The 19,734-nt window shown below is 33.0% G+C and overlaps 2 protein-coding genes across 2 annotated transcripts; one reads left to right on the top strand and one right to left on the bottom strand.

Annotated features, from left to right (window-relative positions):
- Window positions 1–506: 506 nt before the first annotated feature.
- LOC128187799 (neuralized-like protein 2) lies at window positions 507–7,309 on the bottom strand. Its single transcript, XM_052858399.1, has 3 exons — window positions 7,157–7,309; window positions 3,157–3,852; window positions 507–2,018 (listed from the first exon to the last, which is right to left on the bottom strand). The coding sequence occupies exons 2-3, from the start codon at window positions 3,833–3,835 to the stop codon at window positions 1,903–1,905; spliced, it is 795 nt and encodes a 264-aa protein (XP_052714359.1). The 5' UTR covers window positions 3,836–3,852; window positions 7,157–7,309; the 3' UTR covers window positions 507–1,902.
- Window positions 7,310–7,388: 79 nt separating this feature from the next.
- Window positions 7,389–17,739, top strand: LOC128187798 (nucleoporin SEH1-like). The gene is made up of 10 exons (XM_052858398.1): window positions 7,389–7,559; window positions 7,727–7,777; window positions 9,150–9,374; window positions 9,518–9,648; window positions 10,695–10,787; window positions 11,419–11,559; window positions 13,261–13,345; window positions 14,073–14,151; window positions 16,162–16,276; window positions 16,536–17,739. Exons 1-10 carry the CDS (start codon window positions 7,449–7,451, stop codon window positions 16,633–16,635), a joined length of 1,131 nt encoding a protein of 376 aa, XP_052714358.1. The 5' UTR covers window positions 7,389–7,448; the 3' UTR covers window positions 16,636–17,739.
- The last annotated feature ends 1,995 nt before the right edge of the window (window positions 17,740–19,734 follow it).

The following is a 19,734-nucleotide window of genomic DNA, read 5'->3' as shown; positions in this document are numbered from 1 at the left end:
CCAGACCAGGATTTGAACTCTGGCCGCCGGAATCTCTAGTCAGGTATCCTACCAAATGAGACATCTAGCACAGGTATTCAAACCAGTCTGATCGTCACATTCCTCCCCCCTTAAGTGACATTACACCATGCTCTAGCTTTTTTAATTAGTTCATGGGGTTGGTCACAGCACCAAATGTAATGTGCAGGGAAAAAATAATGATGGACCAGACCCGGATTCAAACCCAGGCCCCCTTAATCTCTAGTCAAGTGCTTTACCAACTGAGCTGTCTGGTAATGATATATTCGAAGCAGTCTGACCTTCACATATAAAATTGCATTTCAAAAATTTTCTAAAGATAAAATTATTTCAAATAGACTTCACACAACAGAGCAAAATTTTTTTCTTCATATATCTATAGCCTGCTATGTTTTTTTATGTGTATTGTACATCATTTAATTAGTGAATCAGGACCAACGTATCCTGATATTTTCTTTGAAGGTAATTAAAAACAAGTACTTATTACAGATGCTTAGAAAGTTTTTATTTATCTTTATTCCTTCAAACTACAAGTACAACAAAATGTATAAGAACAACTCTCATGAAACTTATTTTGAAGAACTGCTAAATAAAAACTCATTTGTACATAAAATTTTGAAGGCAATAATAAGTTAATAGTTTTGAAGTACGAGTTCATCATGATGACCTGTTTTTCGTTCCAATTTTTTTGTCATAAAACAATTGCAGTATAATCACACAACCCTACATAATAACACATAAAGATTGTACCATTGTTTAATACATATTTCACCTATACAGGTAAAACTTGTTTCTTTTTCCGTACAAATAGCTTCTGTTTCTGTTGGATAACTTTTATTATTACATTTGATACAAGGATAAGATGCACCAAAAAATGACACCTACATCAATTAAAAACACACACAAACACGCCATATTTTCCTCACTGGTTCATACAAGAAAATAATTCATTTAGATTTTACTCATTTTTCAGGAAGGACCCATGTTGCAATAGTCTATGTAAAAAGATTTTAAAATTGTGTATTTAATACTTTTGATGTTTGAATTAATTAAACACAAGAAATGGTACACTTTCCGTATCTGGAAGCATTACTAATGTATTATGCTGCTGATAGCTAAAACCATATCAAAACATTACACCAGAGGTGTTCGTGTAGATTTGCAAAACGTGCGTTTGAATTTTTCAAATCTTGTTTTGTGAACTGCAAGAATTACAAGTACATGAATATACATTGCTCCACTCATATCAAAACTTGAAAACACCTGATATACAATGCTAGACTGAAGCATACAGATTTATCCCTCAGTTCTAGAACATAAAGACTTTGGTAAATGATACTGTAATCAGATAGCAAACAGTTTTATACAGAAAGAATTTATCACAACTTAGTATCCTTCCATCAAATTTTAAATTTTGTGTTAATGCTAAGATTAAATGACAAAAAGAAACTATTAGTATAATGGCAACTGCTGGTAAAAACAATCAACAACAAGGTTACATAATTACAAGTAGAAAAAGCTTCTATGATTAGAAAGAAGGAAAAAAACATAAATTTCAGCATCACAATAAGAGTTTCAAAATGACGACTTAATTTGATATCTAATATGTACATTGTACATTTATAAGAATATCAAAACATTTAAAAGCTATAGACGGATTTTCAAGAAATTTTCACAGCGTAAAAGTCTGTTATGACTTTAAGTCTAAACTATATCTTTATATATATATAGATACAAAAAAGTATGGTGCCCTATGAAAAAACAAATAGACAGCGTGGCAAATCTTACCCAGAAATGATCACAGAACCATATGAAAGGATTTAAACATGATTATAACAACATAATCAAATCAAGTTCAACAAAGAAAAAATCGTGTCATGAGTTTTACAGTTCATATCGAAGGAACTGCTTGAGTTTTTTCGGCAATGGCAACTTATTGAGGTCGTCCTCACTGGTTAGCTGTAGGATTCTGTCCCTGCAGGCGTTCTGAAGGGTGGACACTGAAAGACGGGAAAAGATTTATCATCAAAACAATAATCAATTAACATTGGTGTATACATTGTGTACAAGATAAGAGGAGAAGAAGGGGAAAGTATTTAATGTCATAAAAACAAAAAAACCCCAAAAAATGTCTATTACAAACATTTAGGTTTATCTTCCCTGTAATATTAAGTACTCATTATTTTGTATTGAGATGAATTTTTCCACGGTTGATCAGTCATGGATACACTGCAAAGAAGTATTAGATGCCATAAAAATTACACATCTTTCATAAGCCAAATATTGAAAAAATTAAAAATTTATGGACAAGAACCTCTTTAAAAAAATGTTTGTTTTGAATTGCCGCCTGGGGTTTCCAGACCCAGGAGGGAGAGAGGGAATTTTTTTATTTTTCAAACTGGAAGTTTAACTAATTAAGAATTGGTAAAACAAAATCTTAATAAACAGTGGAAATTTACAGCTTATTTTTTTTTCTTGCCATCTTTTTTTCTATAAAAAAAAAGTTCCTTATACTTTTCGCTACTAAAATTTTATCAGTGGGGGGTATTTCAATGAGACGGGAGGCAATTCCAAACAAACAATAAATATATTTTGGCCAAAATTGACCTACTGTTAGGTCATACAACACCTTCCACCCAGTATCATTCATAGACCAGGGTTGGCAGAGCAAGGCCTTACAGTGTGCAAGAATTGGATATTATTAGTTTTGAGAAGCTAAGTTAAGCCTTCAATTGCAAATATTGAGACATAGTACTGGTAAGCAACTTTTGGGTTGCAGAACCCCCCTCCCCAAAGATGAAAAAGCTGAATAAGTTAAATGATCCTCAGCATCATTGTGTCCGAGATATTATGTTGGTGATTGTGTATGTACAGCCATAGAACTCCAAAATAAGATGATCTCCTTTTGAGATGTGGCTCATCTTCTCACAAGATGTATCAGCTGATATGTTGCACTCAAGACGACTTAACTCAAAAAAGCTAATAGACATACAAACTGCTGATAAAAGGGGAAAAGCCCATACAATACGACTGCACAGTGCATACAGAAATCATCCCAAATTTTATCAACAGGAAATTGTGCTGATAATATAAAGGTACCAATAACACCTTCAAGTATAATCATATTACAGTTTTTACCTCCGTAAAGCTGAATAATTCGCACTTGTTTGGTGGTTCCATAGACATCTACAACTGCATGAAGGTTTCCCCCTTGGTAAGGAATGTAGCGAGCACATGGCCCCTGATCCTCCCCATTGATTATGAACCTCATTTCGGCCGTGTCACCATTCACTTTATACATAATACCAATCCTACTGCCCACATCTGTTGGCAACACATTCTTTTTGGGCACATGATATGAATTATTTCCACTTTTATTTGAAGGAAACAGTTTTCCTAAAGGTAACAATAAGCTGCGACTAAACGAGCCTTGCGGGGTCTGCACGATGTCCGTCTCACCTATGACGGACTGGTACGGTTCATCACCATTATCAGTGTCCCCCTCCTCATTCAACATGACTTTGTTATGAGATTTAGTCACAGCAAATATCCATGATTTGCCCATGTTATGGAGATCTGGAAGTGCATACTGTGGTAATTCAAAGTGATCAGCGGGATTGAATTGCGTTAGTCCTATCCTCATGTGCCCACTCCACCCACGTTCGTTCTTCTCAATTTCCACAAGGAATATTTCTCCTGGTCGTAAAGGCTTTTCACTGAATGTTAGTGCATGTGCAAAGCTTGTTTCTCTGTATGCCACCATGTTGTCATGGAGAAGGCGAATGTTCTGCCCATGGTAAGGATGAAATCTTGTCATTGTCAATAAAGCATTATCTACAATTAATAAACATATTCAAATGATTATAAACAATCTAAATTAAGTAATATTGAAAAATAAAAGCATAAAATTATCTTTCAACTTAATTAAATTAAACTATTAAATATCCTTATTCCATAGATTTGCAGCTAAGTTCTACCATCACTTGTTAGGTCTCTATGTCAACATGCAAGATCTTTTCGTTTACTTGAAACTTGAAAACTGTTAAATATAAAACCAACAATGTGTCTCTGCACAGTTCAATACTACACATTATATTTTTCTGACAAGTCTATATGGAACTACTGCTTGCAATTTAGCCGTATTAACAAGAGCTTGGACGTCTGGTGTGATGTTACTTTCTTCTTTCTAGTTTACACTTTACACATCAAAACAGGCTGTCAAATTTTGACCTCCTCTCTTCTACTTTGCTAAGAGAAGTTCATTGATATTCACAGACTGTCAAAATCAGAAAGTTTTCCCCCATGGTCGGCTTTGTTGTGTGAAATTGATGCTGTTTCAACTGAAATATATACAGCCCTAGATGAAGTTGGACAAGTGTCATTACATTCCATATATTCATATTCATTTGCCAATGACTGGACAATTAACCATGAGTAGAACCTTCCTTTATCAAATCAGAGTTTGTATATTACTGCTTAAAGTCAACGCTCTTGAAAAGACTAGTTAAAACGGCTGTGTGTCAACCAAAATTATTCCAGAGAGCTATGGAAGAGATCACCAAGAAGTAAGTTTCTCTCTCTTCATCAACATACCTTGTGCAATATCTATATATATATATCAACATATACAAATTTACAAAACGTAAAGATTTATCTGAAAATAATAAGTACAAGAAATGCACAGGTTAAAAAGTAGCATGCTACCGTAAGCTTAATCATGTTAATCGTTCTTTATTAAAAATACTTCTGCAGATGATGAATATATGCCATCAACCGGCAGTTAAGAAAAGTATGTCAAGATTCTTAGTTTTTACAGTTTCCATTTTCGCTTCTTCATGGAACTGTATAATGACCTGATATGTATAATGTCCTGATGACCTGATGGCGTGTATTTTGTAAAATATTGATTTGAACAGTGAAATAAGAACAATATTTTTTACCTAATTGTATAGGTCATACTATTTTCTCTCAGAAAAACACAAAAAATAAATTATAACTTCTTTCAAATTATTTTTACAGAGCAAATAATTTTTTAAGGGGTATAATGTCCTGATTTTTTTGTATAATGACCTGATGACCTGATGATTTTTAAAAGGCCATAGCTATAAATTTTAAGCTTTAGGCCTCATTATTTATATTGACATCGTTTGATATGATCATCTAAATGAAAATTCTGAAGTTTGAACAAATATAAATGGATACTTTTTCCAAAAATCACTTTGATCTAAAACACGGGGTATAATGTCCTGATTTCAGAATGGCCTGATTGACCTGATCAAGTAGATAATGAACCGGATCCTATAATTCTGACAATTTAAGAACGAAGAAAACATTTCAATGATACATACAAATAATGTTATTAAGATTTTTTTTAAATTCTTGGTTATTAAGACTGTTCTCTCTCTCTCTCTCTCTCTCTCTCTCTCTCTCTCTCTCTCTCTCTCTCTCTCTCTCTCTCTCTCTCTCTCTCTCTGAAACAGCTGAATTTTGTTTGGGTTTCAGTGTTTATACATTTTTGAAAATACTTAAATACCACATTTTCTTTATATAGAATTAAATGAGTGTGAAGATTATATGAAATGTGATTTGTCTATACTTCTCATTTTCCTTTTTTTTTTGGGGGGGGGGGGGGGGGGGGGGGGGTAAGTTGAACGTAGGTATTATAGGCTATAAATATTCAAAATTAAAGTCAGTATAGTATATCTTTTTGATTTTAGATTGAAATGTAAGCCTAAATACATTGTATATGTTTTCTCTGTAAGTTACTAAACTTAGAAAAATTTATATGTAAAACTGAAAAATACACACATTGTCAATAAGAAATATCGGTAAATACCTTGATCTTTAACGGAGGGAATCAATCTTTTATTGTTGATTTAAAAAAATATAATTCATATACACTCACATGTAATACTTTGAGATGATAAATCTTAGTTTGTAAAAATATTCTGAGGAATTCATACATTCCTCATCCAAAAGTGTGGAAACTGATTTACCAGTACTAGATGAATTATATGTAATCGTATTAATTTTGCATTATTTTAATTCTTATTCAACTTCTACTTTAATACACAATAATTTCTGTTTTTGTAACACAATTGTTAAAATGTTTATTATACACTGTATGGCAATGTAAACATATAAAAATAAGGTATGTAACAAGGAGAGGACAGTGTACATGCAGTGTAAACTGTTAATTGCTATCAAAACAAAGGAACCCAATTATGGTTCTTGTGGTAAAAAAGTGTGAATAACACCCCAGTAAACCATACATTTATAGAGGCTACTGAATATATACATATATAATCTGACACATATTATACCAGAACAAATAATATATTGAAACATTTATATATATTAAAAAAAAATATCATAACAAAAAAAAGAACATAAAAAAATATATTTTAGATAGCAATATGTGGGTTTATCCCGAATAACTTTAATATTGTCCCTAATTTCATTTATATGATCAAAGAAACATGAACAGATCTTGATTAATAAAGAGTTTATCCTACAAAATTATTATTCAAAAGTTTATAAAGATCCATCTTTTACACAATTTTTCAGATATAAAGCTGAAAAATGGTGTTTGGTAAACTGTTGAAATTTATCAGGTCACCAGGTCATTACCAATTAAAAATCAGGTCATTATAACCCTTGTTTTTTTTAACTGCTCAATAAAAAATAATTTAAAGGAATTTTCAAAATATCTTTTGTGTTTTTTTGTAGGAAACAGTATGATCTATACAACAAAATAAAAATGTTGTTCTTATTTCATTGTACAAATCAGTATTTTACAAAATAAATGCCATCAGGTCATCAGGTCATTATACAAAAAATCAGGACATTATACCACTGAAAAAATTATATGCTCTGAAAAATTTATTTGAAAGAAGTTATAAATTATTTCTTGTGTTTTTCTGAGAGAAAATAGTATTATCTGTATAAATATGTAAAAATATTGTTCTTATATCATTGCACAAATCAGTATTTTACAAAATACACGCCATCAGGTCATCAGGACATTATACATATCAGGTCATTATACAGTCCCCTTCTTCATGTATATTTCGTTAACTTCACACCTTGAGTTAATATCTCGTAGAATATTCAAATACAGAAAAATATTGTTTCATACCTTTCAATACCTCAAAAATTTTTGACACACCCTAATCGATTTACTTATCATTGTCTCTTATTAAAAAATATTGCATATCAATAAAACTTGTATTTTCTTTCGGGTCGCATATGGACAGTGTCAGTAACAGCAGAGAAATCTCAAAGACCCCCACTTCCGGTGTGTGTGAATGTGAAAGAAAATGTGGTTGGGTAGTATATCTCCCATCAGCCAATAGAATGCGTTGTCACATATGTCGTTTGCCGCTTGATTCAATGTGAAAGTAGAGAAGCGGTCAAAAGAACATGTTAAGATGTTTGTAACAAAACAGATAGAATCTGAACACAAGGACTTAATACACGATGTATCTTTTGACTTTTATGGTAAACGGATGGCATCATGCTCTAGTGATCAAAGTGTCAAGGTAAGATTTCTAAAAATCAACGACTTGGAATTATTTAGTGGCATTGATGGGACTATTTTTATTCATATTTTATTAATACTCATATTTTTGAGGATTAAACCTGTATTTGAATATTGTCATAACGACTTAACCTTTTCATTTTGTGTAATAACAAGTTAATATTTTAGGTATGGGACTTAGGAGAAGATGGAGAGTGGAAATGCACAGCAACCTGGAAGGTATCACACAGTTTCTTTCATGTATTTTGAATTCAACTAATCACTATCTAGGGTTAAGATGATACTGTAATTAGCTTATTCGATGCAAATTACATAAATGAGATGCGATTTGATATAAGTCTTCTTAGTCGTCATACATTGTACCTCGATAAAAGCATGAAAAAAGGATAGATATACTTATTTGTAGATGTGTTACCACATGTCAATAGTGTTTCCATTGTATTTCAAATGAGCATTGCACAATGTACAAATTACTTTGTTTTACTTGTGCTGCTGGTCATTGAAGTGCAGCTTCTAATAACATTTTGTCATATTTGTTAATTCCTCTGCTTTATGCAGAAGTCTACCGCTTTTTAACTCTGTCTGCCGCTTTTATTAGAAAATCTACCGCTTTTTCTTCAAAATACGTGAGTTGATAGATAATCATTTTGAAGAAAAGCTTTTGTGGTCCATAAATCTTGTCAGGTTTGAAATCAGCACGTGACTTGAATCTGGGGCATATAAAAGTTTTTTTCAGTCACTTTAATGATAAGTTTTCAAGCATGTGTTTTACATTGAACGATGAAAGAAGCCACCTAAACTGATTACATTAGTTAAGACATGACAATGTTATCCTTGCCAAGGAAAGAGAAACATTGCTATTCCAAACAATGACTGAAGATATCTTTTAACTTGGCCACAACAGTAAACTTGACTTGCATTTTATTGCAACGCTGCATGATTTGTGATAAGCATGTAAACATCGTCATTAGATTATACATTTACTACTAGTTCTTACTTCTCTTTTTCGTTATTTTTCAGCAACTTAATTTTTTTTTTATGGAACAATGACAATTAATTGTTAAAGTCTCTAAGTATAAAGATTTTCTCTTAAAAAAAAATAAATAGCTTAATCAATTTGACGGTAATTAAATACTTGCAAACTTTTTTTGCATGTGTTGATACTGCTAAATTTTTAAAGTCTTTTAGATTATAGTTAATATTCCTAATTTGGTCTTATCAGAAATCCTGTCTACATAATTATATAGTACATCAAAATACATGTATATACTTTAAAATGTACGTGAAAAAGGCCGTGCGCAATGCTACCACTTTTGGGCTCTAAATCTACCTCTTTTTCATCACTGGAGGTTAACATGTATGATTTTGTATTGATAGAATCATTTTTAACAAATTTATGTATCCTTGAAACTAATGATCACAAAAACCATGAAAATTGATGCCCAAGAATAATATTGAAACCATTGTAAGCTTTCTACACAAGATTCTGCATCTTCCTTCCCACTCTATTACACAACCTATAGATAAATTTTTTAAAGTTTTTTTTATCCGCAAAAGAAGAAAAACCTAATCATCTTCCTTTGTTTCTCAGACACACAGTGGATCAGTGTTCAGAGTTACGTGGGCCCACCCAGAATTCGGACAGGTCCTGGCCACCTGTTCGTTTGACAGACAAGCAGCTGTTTGGGAGGAGAGTTTTGGGGACGTAGGAAGGGAGGGGGTGAAGAGTAATTGGATCAAAAAGAGTATTTTAGTGGACAGTCGAACAGCTGTAACTGATGTCAAATTTGCACCAAAACATCTAGGTCTACAGTTGGTCAGTAAATAATCAATCTCTCTCTCTCTCTCTCTCTCTCTCTCTCTCTCTCTCTCTCTCTCTCTCTCTCTCTCTCTCTCTCTCTCATTGCATTTGACGGTTTTGATATTTGTGTTGATTTCTATTTTTGTTTTTAACGACAGGCAATTTGCTGTTCCGATGGAATGGTTCGAATTTATGAATGTCCCGACGTTATGAACATCAGTCAATGGTCTCTACAACATGACATACAGACAAAGTTCAAGTGCAGCTGTCTCAGTTGGAACTCCTCAAGGTACAAGTTAAACTTTTCTACAAAACAAATATGGTACAATATGAACTTTTCTTCTCTATAGTTGATATAGAGATGCTTTGAAAATAACAAATAATTTTATGAGGGGTATGGACCCCAGCTTCACAGATGTTAATACATGTAGTGCAAACTTTCATCAAGAAATTTTAAAATATATAAGTTGATAATATTGTGTTAAAAGATATTGGCAGGAAGGTTTGTATTGCAATATACTGCTGTATGTTTAAGGTACTTTACTACACTGAGACTTATACTTTTTTAGACACTATGTCACAAGATGGCGATTTAAATGTTTTGTTAAACTGTTTGTATCAATCGATTCAGATGTATATCATAATAGCTCAGTGGTTAAAGTACCAGGCTTGTGAACCGCAGGTCATGAGTTTGAATCCGCTGGGGCCTTTGTTCATGTTTACTGAATGAAATTTTTGAAAATATCATTTTTTATCTAAAATTGCACATTTTTTTGCCTACCGGTATTTGACACAGATACTTCTTATCCATCATGCTATCTATCATAATCAAGTAATTTTCTGCTGATTTGAGAAACTATTTCAAGGTGTAGTGAGACACCTTAAATGTATTGCAATGTTTTTGATTTAAAAAAAATAATAACATCTTCCTTTCCTATTTTATTTATTTATTTTTATACAGAATGTACATATACATGTATGTTATTTATAACTTAGAAAAATTCTTGTTGATTTCATTATAGTTCTACATCAATTTTAAAATACATTTATTTAACAGCTTTTGGCTATTGGTACAATAAATTAATTTTTAAGATTGTTTGCATACTGAGAAAATAGATAGGTATAATATTTCTTTGTATTTATTTTCTAATCATTTGGAAAAGCATGCACTGTGCTACTAGAGACAATACTATGTTATTATATATCAGTAAGCATTTTGTAACCTTAGATCTGATTGTAACATTAAACCCAATTTCTGACAGAAAGAATAGAAACTTTTTATCAAAAACAAAAAGATCATCAATTTTTGATTTAATTTTTGTGTTACGTAAACAGGATGCACCCCCCGATGATTGCAGTAGGGAGTGACGATAACAATCCGTCAGGGGGAGGAAAATGTCAAGTGTTTGAGTACAATGATAGCACAAGGTGGGTGTTTATGAATCAAAAAGAAAAAAAACACACACTGTGAAGTCTTGTATTTCTTTGTTCCCAATTTTTATAGATTGCAAGGTTGTTTTTTTTTAACTAATTTATGGACATGAAATTTTGTGGATGAATAAGTTTTTTTGAAAAATTATAAGGAGATTAAGTTTCATCATTTGCCAAGGATTAATATTTGATATTCATGGGTGAGTCCCAAGAAAACTGAGCCATGAATATTTATTGTTGCCATTTCTACTGAATATATAACATGTAATTACACAGTCAGTGGAGCCTAACATGCAATTTATGTAAAAAAAAAAAAAAAAAAAAAAAAAAAAAGTTTGCCTATAATATACCCCCAGTATGTGAATACATGTAGATCACACAGATAAATTTCACACAAAGTAAATTTTATGTACCGTATACAAATGTAGTTTGGCTTTGTAAACCTACATATTATTAAAGATGATTATGGTTGACCAAAACAAGCAGTTCTATAAAAAAAACATTAATAACCCCATTAAGCAACTATAACATAATCTATTACACGTACTTAATGTAGTAGATGAACTTCTCACTGTAGAAGTGAATATTTCAGGCCAATGATGTATGAAATTATGTCAACTTTTTTCAGGAAATGGACAAAAGTAGAGACAATAGTAGCAGTCACAGACCCAGTACACGATGTGGCGTTTGCACCAAACCTCGGCAGATCCTATCATTTATTGGCTATAGCTTCCAAGGAACTAAAAATCATCAGTTTGACTCCATTGGGGTACTACAGTTTTGGTGTTTTTACATATCTGTTTTGCATAGAACTATTCATACATTGATCTATATTGATGGATATGTTTTTGAAATATCTTTGTTCTACATGAATTAATTGATTTTGTATATGAGTATTTAAGGTCATTTTAAAAAAAATGAATACCTAGAATTTATGTTGGAAGGATTATAGCTTTTATTAGCTCACCTGAGCCAAAGGCTCAAGTGAGCTTTTCTGATCACAATTTGTCCGTTGTCTGTCGTTGTCGTCGTTGTCGTTGTTAACTTTTCACATTTTCATCTTCTTCTCAAGAACCACTGGGCAGATTTCAACCAAATTTGGTACAAAGCACCACTAGGTGAAGGGGATTCAAGTTTGTTCAAATGAAGGGTCACGCCCTCTTTAAAGGGGAGATAATTGAGAATTATTGAAAATTTGTTGGTATTTTTAAAAAATCTTCTTCTCAAAAACTATTTGGCCTGAAAAGCTAAAACTTGTGTGGAGGCATCCTCAGGTAGTGTAGATTCAAGTTTGTTCAAATCATGGTCCCCGGGGGTAGGGAGGGGCCAAAATTGGGGGATCAAGTTTTACATAGGAATATATAGAGAAAATCTTTAAAAATCGTCTTCTCAAAAACTATTGGGCCAGAAAAGATCAAATTAAAATGGGAGCATCCACAGGTAGTGTAGATTCAAATTTGTTAAAATCATGGTCCCCGGGGGTAGGGTGGGGCCAAAATGGGGGGATCAAGTTTTACATAGGATTATATAGAGAAAATTTTTAAAAATCTTCTCCTCAAAAACTATTAGGCCAGGAAAGCTCAAATTTGAGTGGAAGCTTCCTCAGATAGTGTAGATTCAAGTTTGTTCAAATCATGGTCCCTGGGGGTAGGGTGGGGCCACAATAGGGGGATGAATTTTTACATAGGAATATATAGAGAAAATCTTAAAAAATCTTCTTCTCAAAAACTATTAAACAAGAAAAGCTCAAATTATAATGGAATCATCTTCAGGTTGTGTAGATTCAAGCTTGTACAAATCATGGTCCCCGGGGATAGGGTGGGGCCAAAATGGGGGGATCAAGTTTTACATAGGAATATATAGAGAAAATCTATAAAAATCTTCTTCTCAAAAACAATTTGGCCAGAAAAGATCAAATTAAAATGGAAGCATCCTCAGGTAGTGTAGATTCAAGTTTGTTCAAATCATGGTCCCTGGGGGTAGGGCGGGGCCACAATGGGGGATACATTTTTATACATAGAGAAAATCTCTAAAAAAAATCTTCTTCTCAAATCTATTAGGCCAGGAAAGCCCAAATCTGAGTTTGATGAAACCATGATACCCTAGAAAAAAGTGGGGCCACAAAATGGGGGGGGGGGGGGGGGTATATAGGAATAGAGAAAAATCTTCTTACAGGTACAACAACAAAAGGGGCTTGGTATTTACCACAAGAAAGAGGTGGATAAAAATTGGCAGATTTTCAATTTTTTTTAGCAAGATCTACTGTACTTAGTTGTCAAGATATTTTGATACTGTAATGCTAATTTGATCAGAATTAAGGCAATTGTTGCTCAGGTGAGCGATGTGGCCCCTGGGCCTCTTGTTTAATGTATTAATGTACATGTATATTCTGATAGCAAATAAATGATGACAGTATTACATGCTAATAAGACATTTTACCTGATTATATACCCAAGTTTTTTGTTGGTAGAAGAGACTCCGTTATTGGGAACCAGTCTGTGGTCAGCAGGTTTGAGATGAAGCAGGTCGCCAGTTTTACAGATCATGAATCTCCGGTAAGTTCTACAATGATAATTCTTACACCTGACAAAAGAATCATAGGTACACTGATGTTTCATTTCAGTTGAAGACTTCGAAGTTTATTGTTATGATCGTGTAATTTAAAAAATAATTTATATTGAGTCCCTTAATGGCTTTTGAATTACTTTGATGACCTACCAGTTTTCCCATTCTGTTGTTTTCTCCTGGCACAAGTTGTTGCAGAGGAGGGCATAGCATTGTTTACTTAGTGTATGGGCCGGCCGGGTCTGTAATGGTGTAAAGGTGAACAAAAGCTTTGGCATTGTTGAAAGGAACCTTAGTGCTTAGAACAAAGAATCATTTAATTTGGCACACTTAAGGTTAACCTTATTCATTTACAAAGTTATTGATGAATTACCGTATGTCACAAGAAATCTGACAAAATCATGTAGATATAATGCTAATTTAATGTTCAAGTAAACAAAACTGCTCAAAAACTGAATGAGTGAACTTAACTTGTTCAAGGAGCAAATTTCAAAGTATTTTCTGTCAACAGATTCTGTATATGTTTATTGCAACACAAAAAAAAAATCCTGTTGTGAGGAGATGCATTGCTTGATTGTTTATGTATCTGTTTATTTGCTTGTTTTTAAATTTTTCCTAAGCTTCACAGAATTTCTTAAATGCATATATATACCGGTACCAAATCGTGTAAGTAAAATGAGTAGACAACTCTTACTGACTAAGAATTTTTGTTGACAGGTATGGAGAGTGAGTTGGAATGTGACAGGGACGGTCTTATCCTCATCAGGAGACGATGGCTGTGTCAGGTTATGGAAAGGTAATGGTGTCTTGGTTGTAATTCAAATGACAAAGTACCATCGGTAGTAATGTAAAGACGCCTGGGCTGACCTTTTCATTCAATGGTTGTAATATGTACACTGCAGGCCTTTAACTGATAATAGTACTTTGGTTGTAATATGCATTGCTTTACATTATATAAATAGTGCCTGTTTGGGAGGGTAACAGTTGAAATTGACACCCCGAGAAAACCATTGTCAACCGACGCGAAGCGGAGGTTGACAATGGTTTTCGAGGGGTGTCAATTTCAACTGTTATCCTCCCAAACAGGCACTATTTATTTTGTTATACTGAATGTCTTAATTTTTAAGAACATTTTACTGCTTTTATATAGGAATAACGTGAATTCTACAGCGAACCGTACGCGCATAATTTTCGCGCATGTAACATTTTTTAATGTTACCCGTTGCTAACGCTGAGGGTAATAGAAAATATTATTAACTGCGTCTTAACCAATCAGATTTCAGTATTTAACATGAAAGTATAACAATATTATATATATGCCCAATGCCAGATTTTAAAAGCAGAGTTGTAATGCAGTTTATCTGTTCAGAGCAGTTCAGATTTTGCATTCAAACCCACACACTGATAAATTCATATTTCTATAACAGAGCATTTTCTGTAATCTCCAATATCAAGGACATCCAGTTGTCTTACTTAATAACTGTGTTAAAACTGGTTACAATTACTAAACTAATTGCCTAACATAACCAAAATGGTGAAGTGTCAGAAGTCCAATGTATACAGAATCGTCCATCTATGGAACATGCAGATTGAGAATGCAAAAATTGAAACACTTTCTGTTAATTTATTTAATCAATTTAAAGAAAGGTACAACTATGGTGTACTATAGGGAATAGAATACTCTCTTTGTCATAAATGATTGCAATTGTTGCAGGAGAAATATTACATAACAATCACCTGCTGACTTGGGTTATGTACCCCAGTACATGTACCTTTTTTTAGCACTGTGCAACATTATAGTCCTTTATGAACTAATATGGAAATCTTTTTTGGTCTATGCAGGACTCTGTAGAAATTTATCATGTAATACTGATACTATTACTGTGAACCAAATATTCAGGGATCATTTTTTATTGACAAATGGCTGGCTGAGAACTGATCAGCAACAATCTGTGATAGCAAATTGTCATTTCATACAGTCTAAAAGGTCACTGGTTTGCAATGATAAATATCTGCATGCGAAGGTTGCTTGAAAATCTCTGTGATATTTATAGCATGTGTTCAATATTTTATTTACAGTATTCTCGTGTGTTTTATAGGGACTTGATTGTGTTGAACAAGCTTTAGACATTGTGAGATTTATAGTGACTTGATTGTGTTGAACAAGCTTTAGACATTGTGAGATTTATAGTGACTTGATTGTGTTGAACAAGCTTTAGACATTGTGAGATTTATAGTGACTTGATTGTGTTGAACAAGCTTTAGACATTGTGAGATTTATAGGGACTTGATTGTGTTGAACAAGCTTTAGACATTGTGAGATTTATTGTGACTTGATTGTGTTGAACAAGCTTTAGACATTGTGAGATTTATTGTGACTTGATTGTGTTGAACAAGCTTTAGACATTGTGAGATTTATTGTGACTTGATTGTGTTGAACAAGCTTTAGACATTGTGAGATTTATTGTGACTTGATTGTGTTGAACAAGCTTTAGACATTGTGAGATTTATTGTGACTTGATTGTGTTGAACAAGCTTTAGACATTGTGAGATTTATTGTGACTTGATTGTGTTGAACAAGCTTTAGACATTGTGAGATTTATTGTGACTTGATTGTGTTGAACAAGCTTCAGACATTGTGAGATTTATTGTGACTTGATTGTGTTGAACAAGCTTTAGACATTGTGAGATTTATTGTGACTTGATTGTGTTGAACAAGCTTTAGACATTGTGAGATTTATTGTGACTTGATTGTGTTGAACAAGCTTTAGACATTGTGAGATTTATTTTTGATGTCATTTTTCAGCAAACTATCTTGGAAGATGGAAAGGTATATCCATATTAAAGGGTGATGCTTCCCAGACTCGCCAGGACAGAAATTTCAGTGCCAACCCCTCTCAGAACCCCGCAGGGGCCGTCAGGTACATACAGCAAGCCCCAGTGCACAATGCTAGTCATCTGGTCAGGCATTGAGGCACCTTAAGGAGAAATTTTTCATTTGATCATAGAAATTTACAGTAAATTAAATATATGACTATTAAACTACTGGTATAAAGAAAAAAGTGTTGTGAAATTCAAAGCGTAAAGATCAGTGTTGTTGAGAAAAAGTTGTGAGAACAAGTTGATCTTGAAACAGTCATCTTGGTTGTTGATAACTCTGGATTTATATATTGTGTTCAGTCAACAGAGTAATGAAGAGTTGGTAAGGATGAATATTAAAAGAAACTCGGGATGGCCGTCATTTAATACCAAGAAGGACCAAGGGAAAACGTACTACTGATATTCATAAGGACTAATTCAAAGACCAAGAGAGTCGTAGGATAATAAAAATCATTTGTTTGTATAATCTGATCAACAGATATGTAGTAGAATCGAAACACAATTCTCCACATGTGTAATATGATAATAATGCAAGGGTGATGTTGTTAATATGAAAAGCATTTTCTATGTAGAGGAAACTTTTCTTTATCTGCATTATCAGAGTTTCAGCTTGGGAAATAGAGGCAGCAATGAAACTATTGCATTTTTAGAAAGTGCACCAAGAAAGACAATTATGGAAAGAGTGATTCAAAAAAGAAAAGGAATACCAAATTGTACACCTGATATATTTGTTTCAATGTGTCCATTGCTACATTTCTGTTGGCTCTTGTAAAACTTATATAAAGACAGTTACATACAAAGACATTTACATACAAAGACTTTAACAAGCATTGAATTGCAATATTTCATCTGTGATCATGTGTGATGTGTTCCATTTTGTGAAAAGTACATGTGGCACTGATCAATTGAGGTTCTTGTGATGAGTTCTGAGCTTCTGTATACGCTAAGTGAACTGCCTGCATTCTGAATGTTTGGAATCATAGAGCAATTCATTTTTGTCTGTTTATATAAAATATTAATGTCAGATTGTTTGTATGGAGATGATCTCCATTACATATAAACAAAAATTATTAAAGAATTGATTCTTAATGAAAGCTTCCAACTCTTTATTTAGAGATTGAGCAAGTGTTCATTTTTTTAAGAGACAAAAATGCTTAATAGTATCTAGAGATTGGGTATATATTGACTTATTTAGAGGTAGAATGTATTTGGACAAACTGGAATGAGTCATAAGACTTTTAATGATTTCACTTGTTAAATCAGACGACTTGATCACTGTATGGTTAAGCTATTGATTAAGCTGTGTAGAAGAAGACATTAAACAAATACAGGAAGACATCAGGGCATCATTTCAGCTACAAATTTACAGGGTGATTACACTAGATTGGATTTTAAGTAACTGTTGGTTTATTGAATATTTCTTTTATCATCTAATGAAATCAGCCGTGAATTACCTAGATAGTTATAAAAGGACCTAGATTAAATAAATGAGTATCAGTTACAATCTTCCTAATTTACTGCAATTACATGGTAACATGTATGATTTTAGTTCATTCGAGCTGAAAGCTGAATTGAGCATTTTTCATCACAATTTATCCAGTATTGTTCTGTAAACCTTTTACATTTTCATCTTCTCCACAACCACTTTCCCAACTTCAACCAGACTTGGCACAAAGCATCCCTAAGTAAAGTTTATTCAGTTAATGGTTGAATCCTTTTCGAATATGTTATGATAAAAAATTAAAACATGGTGAGTGAAGTTATTTGTGAAATAAGTAATAAAGTAAGAGAATTTTAAAGTTTAGTCAGAAAGAGGCAGGGTGTGTGTCTTTAAGTTTTCCGGTATTTTAAGTTTCTTTAAAGAACCCCTTGGCTAATTCAACTGAACTTGGCACAAATCATTTATAAATGACAAAGGGCTCTCAGGATTGTTCAATTGAAGGGTCCCCCCCTCCAATTCGTATCGAAATTAATTTTAAAAAGAACAAAAATATTGTTGGGTGAGATGCTTTAGATATCTTATCAATAATATAAAGTATCCAACCTTTTATGAAATTTACCTGATGTATTATACCTGCAGAATTCAGGAAGGAGACCTAACAGGGTTTCAGAATGTACATGTGTGAAACTATCTTGAAAGGACCTCGTACAGAAGTTGGTAGGGTTTATTGACTTTATTCATGTCATAACACTCGGGGTCAGCAGGCACATAGCATTGGGGGGGGGGGGGGGGGGGGGGGGTCTGCCCCCTTTTTCTCACAGCAACTAATTTTCTTAAATTTACATAAAAAAAATTGAATTAATATGGAGTTGCCACCCCCACCCACCACCCCCACGGATTAGGTTTTTGAAGATTTTGAAAAGTTGCCTTTATTTATTTATTAATTTATTTTTTTTGCTCGCCAAGATTTTTTTTTATGAGCCCCCCCCCCCCCCCCTAACTTTAAACAACGATGCTAGGCCCCTGCTAAGATATTGAGTGTGTCTGGTTAATATAGAAATCCTTCCGAACAGAAAACATTTGTTGGTGAATTAATTTGTGATAACAATGAAGGAAGTATTGTGGGGGGAAGTTAGAACTGTAATATGCACACTTTTTAGTTTTAGCTCACCTGAACCAAAGGTGAAATTTTAAAAAAGTAATGAGTTGCAAAATTCTGATACAAATACATGTACATTGGGAAACAATTTTATTAAATCTTTTCTCAAGAGATATACAATTTTGTAATTTCTGATATTGCTATGCAAGCATCCTGATATACATGTACATATATGTTTAGAATCAATATTTTCTCTCTCCCTGCCCCATAGTACATATTTCTTTGTGAAAAAATAGAGAAGGATTGGACACTCATTTAAGAACTGTTGCTAAGGTGAGCTGGTTCTGCAATACATACAATGTACTCCATTTGAGTAAAGAATAGCTTTATTTTTCAACCTAATGTATTCCTTACTATGAAAAAGAAACATTTGAAGAAGAATTGCTCAGAAGTAAAAATGAGTTTTTGAAATACGTAACCAGAGAAAATAAAAACATAAAGAGGATCATAAAACCAGTTTCTTTTTTTTTTTCTTCTTTTCTTTTTTTGAGAATTTTATGGATATTAATATTTTATATAAATAAAATATTTTAAAATATATAAATAAATATGAATATTTTACTTACTTTTATTTATTCAAGATCATCAATTGCATGATCTTAATGTAAAGGTTCTTGAATCGATTGATGTGTAATTGATGACGGATGAGTTTAAAGATTTTCTATCGATTTTAGATTTTCTGTCGAGCAATTGCTAGTTTAAAGTTTGTATTGATGGAGTTCCTGATGAGTGCCCGTGGGTATAGATAAAACCATGTAATTCCATGATTAAAAACTGCCGGCAAATCAATCAACACGTGCACTTTTGGTTTGATGATGTTACTGCATGAGGCCATTAATCTGCGCTATGGATTAATGGAAATTGCATCTTGAATGGGTTTGACCTTTTACGGCTTTTAG

Source organism: Crassostrea angulata, chromosome 6, assembly GCF_025612915.1.
Source record: "Crassostrea angulata isolate pt1a10 chromosome 6, ASM2561291v2, whole genome shotgun sequence".
NCBI lineage: Eukaryota > Metazoa > Mollusca > Bivalvia > Ostreida > Ostreidae > Magallana > Magallana angulata.
Note: the sequence above shows the minus strand (reverse complement) of the source record. Positions and strands in the feature narration are given on the sequence as shown.

Coding starts and splice junctions, on each gene's coding strand:
- LOC128187798 (XM_052858398.1), top strand. CDS start 7,449: ATGTTTGTAACAAAACAGATAGAATCTGAACACAAGGACTTAATACAC. Junction 7,560..7,726: donor CTAGTGATCAAAGTGTCAAG/GTAAGATTTCTA, acceptor TTAATATTTTAG/GTATGGGACTTAGGAGAAGA. Junction 9,649..10,694: donor CTCAGTTGGAACTCCTCAAG/GTACAAGTTAAA, acceptor TTACGTAAACAG/GATGCACCCCCCGATGATTG.
- LOC128187799 (XM_052858399.1), bottom strand. CDS start 3,835: ATGACAAGATTTCATCCTTACCATGGGCAGAACATTCGCCTTCTCCAT. Junction 2,019..3,156: donor AATTATTCAGCTTTACGGAG/GTAAAAACTGTA, acceptor CCCGTCTTTCAG/TGTCCACCCTTCAGAACGCC.